Here is a 15135-nt window from a genome sequence, read left to right as displayed (position 1 = left end):
ACCAAACATGTCCATGGAGAACCAAAGAATTAACAGTGTCACTGAAACAAAATTTCTTGGCATCTACTTACAAGACAATCTTAAATGGAATTCCCACATCACTTCATTAAATTCTAAACTATCCAAAATGACTTATGCAATGAGGATTATATGGAACAACACAAGTCCTGAAACAGTTAGAGCAGTGTATTACGCTTGCATACACTCCCTATTGAGATATGGCATCATATTCTGAGGAAATTCTCATCATAGCATAACCACATTCCGGAAACAAAAAAAGATTGCGAGGATAATGAAAAATGCTAACAGCCAAAAATCATGCAAACCATTCTTTAAAGAACTGGGGATTCTACCCCTACCATGTATCTATATACTAGAAGTTGTAATGTTCCTAAAAAAAGCATGCTAAAAAATGGAAATGTATTTCCGATTTTTTTTCTCCGGGCTGGAAAGAGATAGAAACATGCGCATTGTTTTAAAATGAGGCCGCGTTCATTGTCAATACATCCCAGAGATGGCAGCACCGTATGGCAGATGGAATTTTACCGCCAGCGGTGAGAATGAGAACTGTTTTAAATACTTAAAATGGCGACGTTTTCCTTACTTGAACAGCGTGCAATCATTCATTTTCTGAATTTGCATGGTGTGAAACCAATTGAAATTCATCGACAGTTGAAGGAGACATGTGGTGATGGAGTTATGGATGTGTCGAAAGTGCGTTCGTGGGTGTGACAGTTTAATGAAGGCAGAACATTGTGTGACAACAAACCGAAACAACCTCGGGCTTGCACAAGCCGGTCTGACAACATGATCGAGAAAGTGGAGAGAATTGTTTTGGGGGATCGCCGAATGACTGTGGAACAGATTGCCTCCAGAGTTGGCATTTCTGTGGGTTCTGTGCACACAATCCTGCATGATGACCTGAAAATGCGAAAAGTGTCATCCAGGTGGGTACCACGAATGCTGACGGATGACCACATGGCTGCCCGTGTGGCATGTTGCCAAGCAATGTTGACGCGCAACGACAGCATGAATGGGACTTTCTTTTTGTCGGTTGTGACAATGGATGAGACGTGGATGCCATTTTTCAATCCAGAAACAAAGCGCCAGTAGGCTCAATGGAAGCACACAGATTCACCACCACCAAAAAAATTTTGGGTAACCGCCAGTGCTGAAAAAATGATGGTGTCCATGTTCTGGGACAGCGAGGACATAATCCTTACCCATTGCGTTCCAAAGGGCACTACGGTAACAGGTGCATCCTACGAAAATGTTTTGAAGAACAAATTCCTTCCTGCACTGCAACAAAAACGTCCGGGAAGGGCTGCGCATGTGCTGTTTCACCAAGACAACGCACCCAAACATCGAGCTAACGTTACGCAACAGTTTCTTCGTGATAACAACTTTGAAGTGATTCCTCATGCTCCCTACTCACCTGACCTGGCTCCTAGTGACTTTTGGCTTTTTCCAACAATGAAAGACACTCTCCGTGGCCGCACATTCACCAGCTGTGCTGCTATTGCCTCAGCGATTTTCCAGTGGTCAAAACAGACTCCTAAAGAAGCCTTCACCGCTGCCTTGGAATCATGGCGTCAGCGTTGTGAAAAATGTGTACATCTGCAGGGCAATTACGTCGAGAAGTAACACCAGTTTCATCCATTTCGGGTGAGTAGTTAATTAGAAAAAAAAAATCAGGGACCTTAGAACTTGAATGCACCTCGTACATATCCTTTTTCCAGATCAATGTAGATCCTGGACAAGATATTTAATCATAAAGGATATGTTCTTATCTTTGAAGGCTCAAATATTAAGATGATGATTGTGGATGGAGTAACCAACAGGTTATTGGGTATCAGAGACAGTAGCGGGTTATCACAAAAGAACCAAGTTTGGGACTTGCGTTATCAGATGATTTTGGTCAAATGTAAATTAAAAATATCTACTATAAATCAAACTAAATTACTTAGTTACAGAAAGATTTATTCTATATTGAATAAGTGGAGTTTACTGTACAGCTGGCTAACTAGGTATGGGAGGCAGTGGTCTCAGGAAAAAATGAGAATTCCAAACTCAGTAACTTCTTGCACTTATAAAAATTAAAATTTAAACTAGTAACTGTATTTTTCATTTAGGGGTCAAGTAAATAGAGCTGGGCAACAAGAAATATCAGAAAACGCTCTTAAATTTGCAAATACTTAGCTGTGTAAAAGACAGTGAAAATGGCCCAGCCTGCTTCCCAGTTTTATCTCAGATATAAAAGTCATACAGAAAGTTACTAAATGATAATAAACATACAAAATTATAAAACCACAGCTAACAAAAGCAAAGCAATACCGAATGTAGTCAAACTAGATAATGGTAGCGTAAAATCAAAACAGATTAACGTGGAAGTCAAAGATAAAGATGGCTTAATACATAACACTACTGACCTGGCAACCTGTGTGGACAATTATTTTAAAAACTTAGCAACAAAACTGTAGAAAAAGCATCCAGATATGAGCCATGGAACAAAAAGGACTATTTACCTTACACAATGTTGCTGCTGTCTACCACTGATGATGAATTCAGTGTGGGAATGGATAAATAAAATAAATAAATAAAAAGTCAACAGGTCTAGATAAAGTATCAGTGTGTCTGCCAAAAAGATTGCATTAGCAGTACAAAAGTATTCTCAACAAACATAAATGTTTCATTCACACCTAGCTGCATCTCTGAATATCTCAGGTGTGTGGAATTTCTAACTGAGCATAAAAATGTGATATAAAAGAAATAAGAGAATTACAAACCTGTTTCATAGCTGTCTTATTTGCCATAAATGAAAACTGGCTTGTGGTTTATTTAAACAACTAACAACTTCTGTACAAAGAATAGTTTGGTTTCAGCTCTGCAAAGCGAGCAGAAGTTTCTGTACCAATATTTACAAAAGTAGTGGATAAATGAGAACATGTACCTATACATCTCTACTCACAGTGCCACAGTAAGATGTCTGCCAGAGAGTGTGTGGCAGACATTTTCATAGATCTCACTGTGTCAGGTTCTGAAGAAACACTCATGTCATGACAGGCAACTAATTCCAGTAAATGATATTAGACCAAGTGACAAAACAAAACTGTCCTTTAAATCTTTCAGACCAATCAATAATGATACGGTACCTTAGAAGCCTTCCCACTGCACCTGTAGCAGACTGACTGGAATCCAATCTATACAGGGTGTTCCAGAAAGATTGTGTCAAACTCTGTGGGAGGTGGAGCACATAGTAAGGATTGCATATCAATCCATGGCCGCAAATATCAAGGGTAAGTGATAGTAGGGGTCAAAATCAGAAAGGAAACAAGAGAGTGATTCATTTGAAACATTTATTGGACATAATGAATACACATGATACATGATTTGAATACAGCTGTAATATTACAACAGATTCTTGAAGTTTGCACCATTAGAAATCAGAAAGGCCTGCCATCAAGGGAGCATTGAAAGGTGGGCATGCTTGAACACACAGGGAGTTCGGGAGATTTTTTGATTGTAGCAGCTGCATAGACAATTCTTGCGATAGAAAGAAATCAAGGCTCAATAAAACTGGTGAATGTGGGGTCAGGATACTGGTCCACCATGCCCAATCCAGTGATACGGGACTGACATGCTCAAATGCCTACAAACAGCCAGTCCAAAATGAGCAGGTGTCCCATCATGGTGCTTCAGATTTCCTGAAACATCTTCAACCAAATCGAGAAGAACCTGTTCCAGAAAGATCTGATAATTTGCAGTGTTAAAAGGTACAGCTTGACTAAGCAGTCACCATCCAAACCTGCCCACAAATTAACTGTGAAGTGTTGTGGTGCTGCACACTGCGAGGGTTTTCTACTGCCCACAAATGCTCATCGTAGTAATTGAATATGCCATACCTAGTGGATGTGACCTCATCAATGAACAACACATAAGCTGGGAAACGCACATTTCAGCCACTTCGTTGCAGAAACACCTATGTGCAAGGTGAACATCAGGGCGCAATAACTGCACAAGATGAAAGGCGTGTAAGGACTCAGCGTGAAAAGCTTGCTGGACACTGCTATGAGTCAGTCTTATGTCCGAGGCAGTGGCACTTAGGCTGGTGCTTGGATTAGTTTCCATGGCATCCAACAGACTTTCTTCCCTAACGACAAAACACGCCAGTCATTGCCAGCCCTTACTAGCCCTGACACTTCTTAATGACCCATACTTGCACAAACTGTAGTGTGGTTGATGTCTGTTTGGGAAGCACTATCAATAAATGTGTCCAGCTACTTGTCCTTTGCACTCAGCTATTCCATGCATTAGGTGCATGTCTGCAAGCTCACCATCCCATGCTCCTCATATGCTGGCTAGCACTCATATGAGGAAATCTTCATGTTCCCGTTCACTACTCTTGTGTACAGCATTACCTAGTTGCATTCCCTTACAGTACTATCATGACAACACAACCTAGTGGCGTAAGATTACATTTATGGCCATGGGTTGCTATGCTAGTCTCAGAGTCCTTATGATGTGTGCCATCTCCCCTAAAAGTTTGTCACAACATTCCTGGGATACGCTGTATATCAAAAGGAATGTACATAACAAATTGAATCTGTTTTATAATGAATTTGTATCATTGTTTGTTGCCGTGTTTCCCAAAAAATGAATCTCTGGCTACCAAAATGCCCTGGACTATAAAAGGGATCAGAACTTCTTGTAGAACAATGACATCTAATGATCCTATAAAAAAGGAACATTATAAATTGTACTCCAATGTCTTAAAAAGGGTCATTAAAAACCCAATCTAAAATTATATATCACATCTGAAATAAAAATATCCAGTTACAGAACAAAAACCATTTGGAGGTTGTAAAAAGGAGGCCAGGATAAAAATTACATTTCTCCTGAGAAAATCAGTCATGGTTGCAATGCAGTACTAAATACTAAAACAGTTGTGAATTTATTCCATTGCCATTTTGAACAGCTGTAGGAATAACTAGCTGCAAAGGCTCTGTGAGTCAGGCAGTGGCGCTTCTGCAGAAAGTTATCAGTATCAGAGTCACTCAGATATACATAACTCCTATCACCCATAGTTAGATCAAGAAGACAGACAGAGATGAAAACAAAAAAAATTATTTGTAAAGTGTTAATATTTCTACAAGCAGACTTAAACATTGTTGTAGGTGTATAAGTGCAGTCTTGTATCACATAACTCGTCAGTACAAAAAGTCTCAAGTCTAAAGAATTGTTAATAGAGTTGTTTTAATACTTTCGGTGTTTTACATAGTCTCTTTCTACTTGAGTAAAATGCATTGAAAGTTCATGCAATCATGTGAAACTGTCAGAAAAGTCCTTCTTTGGGATGATGTTCAACTTGCGCTTCTCACTGGCTTGAAGGGGTCAGTTATGTCATCAAAGTGTTGACCATTCATGTGAATTTCTGCACTCAGTCATTTGGTAATGGCTTGTGTTGATAACACCAAGTCTCATCACTCGTGATGATTTTTTTCCAGAAAAAAATTACCATATTTCAGTCAAATCTGAGAACAGATATCCACACATTGTGGCTGTTGACAAACTGCCTATTGGCTTCTGTCTTGGGTTCTTCGGCCGCCGTTCATCTAATGATTTTTCTGACGTTTCGCCAGCATGAGTGGCTGGCATTGTCAAAGCTTCACCCTCCATTGCCGGCGGTGAACTGGAGCCGAGCTCGCAGCCGCAGACTATATATACCTGGCGTGCCAACGTCCGAAGGCTTCTCCGCGGTCATTTCCGGTGCGGTACTCCTCTTGCTACCTGCGACGGTTATTCGCTGCAGTACGGGAAGCCAGGATCAAAAACTTCGGTGTAGCACATTCATCTCGGCACCGTGACAGAAAGGCGAGAGAGGACATCAGTCGCGCTTGAGACGTAAGCACCCATTCACCACCGCCCAAGCAAAATCGCATCTACGACAGGATGGGATGGGCTTTTCTTCGTGAGCGAATACATACAACACGGAGAGACTTGGCAAGAACGGATCAGGAACTTCTGGACATTTTCTATCAACTAAGTAGCAGAATGCATCGAGACGACTGGGACAAGATCAACAGCATCACTCACAAAAGCATGCAGAACGATTTCGAGCGCTGCACCGAGCGACAGAAGAAAAAGTTTGAAAGATGCCGGAAGCAGACTGACAAGGCGATTCCCAACATGTCACACACAGTGGTCAACCTCACTGAACGACAATTGACCGAAGATGAAGTGTCTGTTCTTCAAAAAGGAGGGTTTTTCGCTATCATCCCGAGAACTATACCCATGGAGGACATCATTGCCACCGAAGCAGCCACTCGGACCCTTCCTTGTGAAAGGGCAGAGGAAATACGCACTGAAACAGCCAGGATACTGCGCTGAGCAAAACCAACTGCTTGCAACCTGAAGAAACAAGAGGTTCAAGCCATTAAGAATCTCAGCGCCAACAAGAGTATATTGGTACTGCCTGCCGATAAGGGGAATGCGACCGTCGTAATGAAGACCGAAGATTATGAGCAAAAGATCCGAGACCTATTAGAACCGACGACATACCGAAAACTAAGTGCAGATCCGACGCAGCGTATCACATGGAATACGAATCGATTAATCAAGGCGTCTTCTCTGCCGGTGGACATACAGAGAAACCTGCGCAACACAGAAGCCCTACCAACTCGGCTGTATGGATTACCCAAGATCCATAAGAACAACGTTTCACTGAGACCGATCGTTAGCGCTCCTGGCTCACGGACATATAAACTGTCAAAACACTTGGCCTCTCTGCTCCAGCCACACATGGGGAAGACTGAAACATACATTAAGGACTCAGGACATTTCATTGAGAAGCTGAAGAAACTGAAACTTGCACCAAACGACATCCTGGTCAGATTTGATGTTGTTTCGTTATTTACAAAAGTACCACTCAGTGACGCTCTGGAGCACATCAGTTCCATTTTCCCGCAAGACATCAGAAAGCTCTTCCATGCATGTCTCACCACGAGCTATTTCACGTGGAACGTCGATTTCTACGAACAGCTGGAAGGCGTCGCCATGGGTAATCCTCTCAGTCCAGTGGTGGCCAACTTCTTCATGCAACAATTCGAAGCACAGGCACTGGACTCGGCGACTTGCAAACCTAAGGTGTGGTACAGGTACGTCGATGATACTTTCGTGGTGTGGAGCCATGGTGAAGAACAGCTCGGTGACTTCCTAAGACACTTGATGAACAGCCTCCATGCCAACATAACATTTACCATGGAAGTAGAAAAGGACAAGAAACTGCCATTTCTAGATGTGCTGGTCACAAGGGACGGCGAAAATCTGGGACACAGCGTATATCGAAAACCGACACACACGGACCGATACCTGCACAAACTGTCAAACCACCACCTGAACCAGAATAGAGGCATGGTTAGTATGCTCGTAACGAGAGCAGGACGAATATGTAAGCCGCAACACCTCAAACGAGAAATGCAACACCTGGAAACTGTCCTGAGGAGCAATGGGTACTCCACAAATTATATCAGAAGTGTAACTGAGCCAAACACTCGGCGAAGTAAGGAACCAGAAAAAGAAATGTCGGGTATGGCCTTTCTGCCATACATTCCCAGAGTGACGGACAGAATCGGCCGTATATTGCGCAAACATGGCGTAAAGACGATTTTCAAACTGACAAGGAAGATCAAAGGGTGTCTTAGATCGGCGAAGGAGAAAAGAGACCCACTTGCAATGTCAGGAATATATCGTATACCATGCACATGCGGAAAAGTTTATGTCGGAATGACTGGACGATCCATTAACACCAGGATCAAAGAGCATAAGCGACATTGCAGGTTGGGGCAGGTGGAGAAATCGGCCGTGGCAGAGCACGCACTGAATGAGACCGACCACGTAATAAAATTCGCTGACATGGAAGTTCTGGCTGTAGAGAAGCACTATCACATGCACTTGTTCAGAGAAGCTGTAGAAATACAAAAACACACGAACAGTTTGAACAAGAAAGAGGAAAGCCTTAAGGTAAACGGATCCTGGCTTCCCATACTGCAGCGAATAACCGTCGCAGGTAGCAAGAGGAGTACCGCACCGGAAATGACCGCGGAGAAGCCTTCGGACGTTGGCGCGCCAGGTGCATATAGTCTGCGGCTGCGAGCTCGGCTCCAGTTCACTGCCGGCAATGGAGGGTGAAGCTTTGACAATGCCAGCCACTCGTGCTGGCGAAACGTCAGAAAAATCATTAGATGAACATCGGCCGAAGAACCCAAGACAGAAGCCAATAGGCAGTTTGTCAACAGCCACAATGTGTGGATACCTGTTCTCAGATTTGACTGAAATATGGTAATTTTTTTCTGGAAAAAAATCATCACAAGTGATGAGACTTGGTGTTATCAACACAAGCCATTACCAAATGATTGAGTGCAGAAATTCACATGAATGGTCAACACTTTGATGACATAACTGACCCCTTCAAGCCAGTGAGAAGCGCAAGTTGATCATCATCGCAAAGAAGGACTTTTCTGACAGTTTCACATGATTGCATGAACTTTCAATGCATTGTACTCAAGTAGAAAGAGACTATGTAAAACACCGGAAGTATTAAAACAACTCTATTAACAATTCTTTAGACTTGAGACTTTTTGTACTGACGAGTTATGTGATACAAGACTGCACTTATACACCTACAACAATGTTTAAGTCTGCTTGTAGAAATATTAACACTTTCAAAATAATTTTTTTGTTTTCATCTCTGTCTGTCTTCTTGATCTAACTATGGGTGATAGGAGTTATGTATATCTGAGTGACTCTGATACTGATAACTTTCTGCAGAAGCGCCACTGCCTGACTCACAGAGCCTTTGCAGCTAGTTATTCCTACAGCTGTTCAAAATGGCAATGGAATAAATTCACAACTGTTTTAGTATTTAGTACTGCATTGCAACCATGACTGATTTTCTCAGGAGAAATGTAATTTTTATCCTGGCCTCCTTTTTACAACCTGCCAAATGGTTTTTGTTCTGTAACTGGATATTTTTATTTCAGATGTGATATATAATTTTAGATTGGGTTTTTAATGACCCTTTTTAAGACATTAGAGTACAATTTATAGTGTTCCTTTTTTATAGGATCATTAGATGTCATTGTTCTACAAGAAGTTCTGATCCCTTTTATAATCCAGGGCATTTTGGTAGCCAGAGATTCATTTTTTGGGAAACACGGCAACAAACAATGATACAAATTCATTATAAAACAGATTCAATTTGTTATGTACATTCCTTTTGATATACAGCGTATCCCAGGAATGTTGTGACAAACTTTTAGGGGAGATGGCACACATCATAAGGACTCTGAGACTAGCATAGCAACCCATGGCCATAAATGTAATCTTACGCCACTAGGTTGTGTTGTCATGATAGTACTGTAAGGGAATGCAACTAGGTAATGCTGTACACAAGAGTAGTGAACGGGAACATGAAGATTTCCTCATATGAGTGCTAGCCAGCATATGAGGAGCATGGGACGGTGAGCTTGCAGATATGCACCTAATGCATGGAATAGCTGAGTGCAAAGGACAAGTAGCTGGACACATTTATTGATAGTGCTTCCCAAACAGACATCAACCACACTACAGTTTGTGCAAGTATGGGTCATTAAGAAGTGTCAGGGCTAGTAAGGGCTGGCAATGACTGGCGTGTTTTGTCGTTAGGGAAGAAAGTCTGTTGGATGCCATGGAAACTAATCCAAGCACCAGCCTAAGTGCCACTGCCTCGGACATAAGACTGACTCATAGCAGTGTCCAGCAAGCTTTTCACGCTGAGTCCTTACACGCCTTTCATCTTGTGCAGTTATTGCGCCCTGATGTTCACCTTGCACATAGGTGTTTCTGCAACGAAGTGGCTGAAATGTGCGTTTCCCAGCTTATGTGTTGTTCATTGATGAGGTCACATCCACTAGGTATGGCATATTCAATTACTACGATGAGCATTTGTGGGCAGTAGAAAACCCTCGCAGTGTGCAGCACCACAACACTTCACAGTTAATTTGTGGGCAGGTTTGGATGGTGACTGCTTAGTCAAGCTGTACCTTTTAACACTGCAAATTATCAGATCTTTCTGGAACAGGTTCTTCTCGATTTGGTTGAAGATGTTTCAGGAAATCTGAAGCACCATGATGGGACACCTGCTCATTTTGGACTGGCTGTTTGTAGGCATTTGAGCATGTCAGTCCCGTATCACTGGATTGGGCATGGTGGACCAGTATCCTGACCCCACTTCACCAGATTTATTGAGCCTTGATTTCTTTCTATCGCAAGAATTGTCTATGCAGCTGCTACAATCAAAAAATCTCCCGAACTCCCTGTGTGTTCAAGCATGCCCACCTTTCAATGCTCCCTTGATGGCAGGCCTTTCTGATTTCTAATGGTGCAAACTTCAAGAATCTGTTGTAATATTACAGCTGTATTCAAATCATGTATCATGTGTATTCATTATGTCCAATAAATGTTTCAAATGAATCACTCTCTTGTTTCCTTTCTGATTTTGACCCCTACTATCACTTACCCTTGATATTTGCGGCCATGGATTGATATGCAATCCTTACTATGTGCTCCACCTCCCACAGAGTTTGACACAATCTTTCTGGAACACCCTGTATAGATTGGATTCCAGTCAGTCTGCTACAGGTGCAGTGGGAAGGCTTCTAAGGTACCGTATCATTATTGATTGGTCTGAAAGATTTAAAGGACAGTTTTGTTTTGTCACTTGGTCTAATATCATTTACTGGAATTAGTTGCCTGTCATGACATGAGTGTTTCTTCAGAACCTGACACAGTGAGATCTATGAAAATGTCTGCCACACACTCTCTGGCAGACATCTTACTGTGGCACTGTGAGTAGAGATGTATAGGTACATGTTCTCATTTATCCACTACTTTTGTAAATATTGGTACAGAAACTTCTGCTCGCTTTGCAGAGCTGAAACCAAACTATTCTTTGTACAGAAGTTGTTAGTTGTTTAAATAAACCACAAGCCAGTTTTCATTTATGGCAAATAAGACAGCTATGAAACAGGTTTGTAATTCTCTTATTTCTTTTATATCACATTTTTATGCTCAGTTAGAAATTCCACACACCTGAGATATTCAGAGATGCAGCTAGGTGTGAATGAAACAATTATGTTTGTTGAGAATACTTTTGTACTGCTAATGCAATCCTTTTGGCAGACACACTGATACTTTATCTAGACCTGTTGACTTTTTATTTATTTATTTTATTTATCCATTCCCACACTGAATTCATCATCAGTGGTAGACAGCAGCAACATTGTGTAAGGTAAATAGTCCTTTTTGTTCCATGGCTCATATCTGGATGCTTTTTCTACAGTTTTGTTGCTAAGTTTTTAAAATAATTGTCCACACAGGTTGCCAGGTCAGTAGTGTTATGTATTAAGCCATCTTTATCTCTGACTTCCACGTTAATCTGTTTTGATTTTACGCTACCATTATCTAGTTTGACTACATTCGGTATTGCTTTGCTTTTGTTAGCTGTGGTTTTATAATTTTGTATGTTTATTATCATTTAGTAACTTTCTGTATGACTTTTATATCTGAGATAAAACTGGGAAGCAGGCTGGGCCATTTTCACTGTCTTTCACACAGCTAATTTTGGAAAACTTGCTAATGTCCGTGTTCATGCAAGTCTGGTGTAAAAATATTATTTGTCTTCAGCAAATTGTCTTTAAACTTCCCATGCTTTATTGAAGGAGTTAGTGCCTAAGATGTACTTAAAGAAACCTTGCTAGTTTTGTTAAGAACTTTCTAAGTGGCTTAGTGCCGCCAATCAGTAATGTTAACTGTTATTTTTTTATTTTTTATTTATTTATTTATTAATTTTTGTTTTTGAGTAAAACAAGTCATGATTTGGAAACATGATATAAGCAAGCCTACTGAATGCTCTAGGTACCAATGTATGATCCTTAACTGATGTCAATGCATGTTTTGTGTATCTATCATTTAGTGGTTTTCCACTCAGGGATCACTGTATGCAAGGTATCCCACTCTAAAGGTTTTAAAAGGGTCATTAGTTCCAAAATAATTCCATGCACCTACTCCGAACACCCCCTCCCCCCTCCTATCGAGGTGATCAATGATTCTCTTGAACACTAGTTCCTGTAGGACTCTGGAAAAACTTATGAACACGAAGACAGAATTTGATACAACAGTTTTATCACTGTTCTGGAAGAGTGGTTTCACACAAGCATGCCTTAATCTTTATGGGAAATTACTTTATTGTAAAGATTCAGTAAATACACTGTTCATTAAAGCTTTGACAATGCCAGCCACTTGTGCTGGCGAAACGTCAGAAAAATCATTAGATGAACGTCGGCCGAAGAACCCGAGACAGAAGCCAATAGGCAGTTTGTCAACAAGTGGCCACGAAAGCCGAACAATTTTGTATTGTGGCTGTTGTTCAGAAGTCAAGCTGAGCATGACAAACTTCGCATGCACACACTTTTCTATTCTTCAAACCCTTCTTGAGAATGTCTTGAACACTCGATTTAGAGGTGTTGCTCCATTGTGATTTGTGACACAGCAACAGTGACACAGTACACTCGCATGTCCACAACTTATCGCTGCCTGTTCACAACTTGCTGGTCAAACGCACATCTTTTGTTTACTGTTTTTAGTTCAAGCTGCCATCATAGTATATAGCTGATGTTCCTTATGTGCCACGATTAAAATCAATCTCAGAACTTTTTTAATGGACAGTGTATTTATTGAATCTTTACAATAAAGTATTTTCCCATAAAGATTAAGGCATGCTTGTGTGAAACCACTCTTCCAGAACAGTGATAAAACTGTTGTATTAAATTCTGTCTTCGTGTTCATAAGTTTCGCCAGAGTCCTACAGGAACTAGTGTTCAAGAGAATCATTGATCACCTCGATAGGAGGGGGGAGGGGGTGTTCGGAGTAGGTGAATGGAATTATTTTGGAACTAATGACCCTTTTAAAACCTTTAGAGTGGGATACCTTGGATACAGTGATCCCTGAGTGGAAAACCACTAAATGATAGATAGACAAAACATGCATTGACATCAGTTAAGGATCATACATTGGTACCTAGAGCATTCAGTAGGCTTGCTTATATCATGTTTCCAAATCATGACTTGTTTTACTCAAAAACAAAAAAAAATTAATAAATAAATAAATAAAAAATAAAAAAAACAACAGTTAACATTACTGATTGGCGGCACTAAGCCACTTAGAAAGTTCTTAACAAAACTAGTAAGGTTTCTCTAAGTACATCTTAGGCACTAACTCCTTCAATAAAGCATGGGAAGTTTAAAGACAATTTGCTGAAGACAAATAATATTTTTACACCAGACTTGCATGAACACGGACATTAGCAAGTTTTCCAAAATTTCCTGGAATCCAACCCTTTTAAAATTACAAGGCACGTGACTAATACTGAGCCGAGACAAATTAAAACACACATTTTTAGATACGGACTGTAAATAACTAAAGTGTGAGTCACTAGCCCTCCTTGAAACTTTCCCCAAAGTAGTCCAAATCTATGACACGAGGTGATTATTCAAGCTCCGGCACGAGCCAATTTGAACTACAGGTTAATAGGCCAATTTTCCTTAAGCGCTATTATGTAAATAACAAGCGTAAAGATAACTTCAGTTTGAAATCAACAACCACATTGAGCAACAGGACAACTGGCGGTTTCCTTAAAATTTAACATTTAAATTGGTGCTGTGAGTTTTTATCCTTAAAGAGAATTATCTTTCAGTTGGAGCTCAACAACCCAATTAAGCAATATGACAACTGTTTGTTCCTTTTAAAAATTTAACCACTTAAGTTTGAACTTCATGTACTTGCCATCCAAGAAAACAACCCACAACTTTACTCTGGGAAATGAAACAAGAATATGTGATCACTTACAGTACCTTTAGCCAACAGCCACCTTTTCAGCACTCAGATATGAAAATTATATTACCTGTTTTGTTGCAGTCAGTTTACCATAATGTTGTGTCATCAGCATAGAAACTGGCCATCGGTAAGCACAAGCCATCAGCTGATAATGTCAAGCAAACACCACATTCAGGATGCTTCGTTGCTTACATATAAACCTTCCTTCTTCTACAACAGATAACAGAAATAAACATTAATCCACACTGGAGCATGAAAGACAGCACCCCACACACTTCTCAGAGTGCGAGCAAACAATATTTTTAACATGCAGTTAATGTGATAGATTGGAGCAGAACACAGTAACAATTCAAACATTTGTGATGCACTCCCAGTCGATCACAGGCACCTCACTTTTGCCACTCTCCGTACATCAAAACTTCAGCTGAATACCAACTGTCTAGGCTCGACCGCGTCCACTGCACTTGATTCCGTCAAAGCTCCTTACAGGGAAACTCTCCCATTGACAGCCCACAGCTCACTGTTCAAGTGCACAGGCAAAGTGCTTTTACTGTACTTAGAGTGAGTGCAGCCTGTGACTTTAGCCACATCGATACAACACAATTGTTTTGGCAGGTCCAATTGACATGCATGTATCATGCCTCCTTGTCCTGAAAGATCTAAAGAAAAAGCCTGGTAAGGGGGGGGGGGGGGGGGGAGGGGAGGGGGAGGAGGTGTAATGACCTCTCACATTACTCCACTGCCACCCCCACCTTTTCCTTTCCACTAAGTTTAATCCGGCTTAAATGACCTCTAATCCGCCCTTGTTTCTGCAGGTCCTCAACCAAGAAATTGACCAGAGGAAGAACTCTGGCAACGATATATGGACCTACATACCATGGCAATAATTTTTCTGTCACCCCCTGTTCCTTTTTGCTCTGGCCCCAGACATTCTGGGCATATACCGTATCACCCACCATCAACAATACAGTGCGTTTACTTCTGACATTCTCTTTGATGGGCATGGATTATATTCTTTTGTGCAGCCTTCCACTACTCCCTAAGATCATCCACGTTTATGCACTCACGCAAAAAATCATTCATGGACGACAAACTACTCAATGGTGTATTAATTTGGTAACCTTACATGAGCTTAGCTGGTGTCATCTTATGAGGCCCATGGCAGGCCGTGTTAAAGGCTAAAGATAAGCAGCTCAGGGGTTGAT

At 41.0% G+C, this 15135-nt stretch overlaps 1 protein-coding gene across 1 annotated transcript in view; it reads left to right on the top strand.

The window, feature by feature from the left end:
• LOC126235262 (nipped-B-like protein A) overlaps positions 1–14817 on the top strand; it is a 274736-nt gene extending 259919 nt beyond the window's left edge. The window contains exon 14 of the mRNA XM_049943992.1: positions 14746–14817. Coding sequence (XP_049799949.1) covers positions 14746–14817 — 72 coding nt within the window. The remainder of the gene's footprint in view (positions 1–14745) is intronic.
• Positions 14818–15135: the final 318 nt, after the last annotated feature.

Source organism: Schistocerca nitens, chromosome 2, assembly GCF_023898315.1.
Source record: "Schistocerca nitens isolate TAMUIC-IGC-003100 chromosome 2, iqSchNite1.1, whole genome shotgun sequence".
NCBI lineage: Eukaryota > Metazoa > Arthropoda > Insecta > Orthoptera > Acrididae > Schistocerca > Schistocerca nitens.
This window is presented reverse-complemented; position numbering and strand designations above follow the sequence as displayed.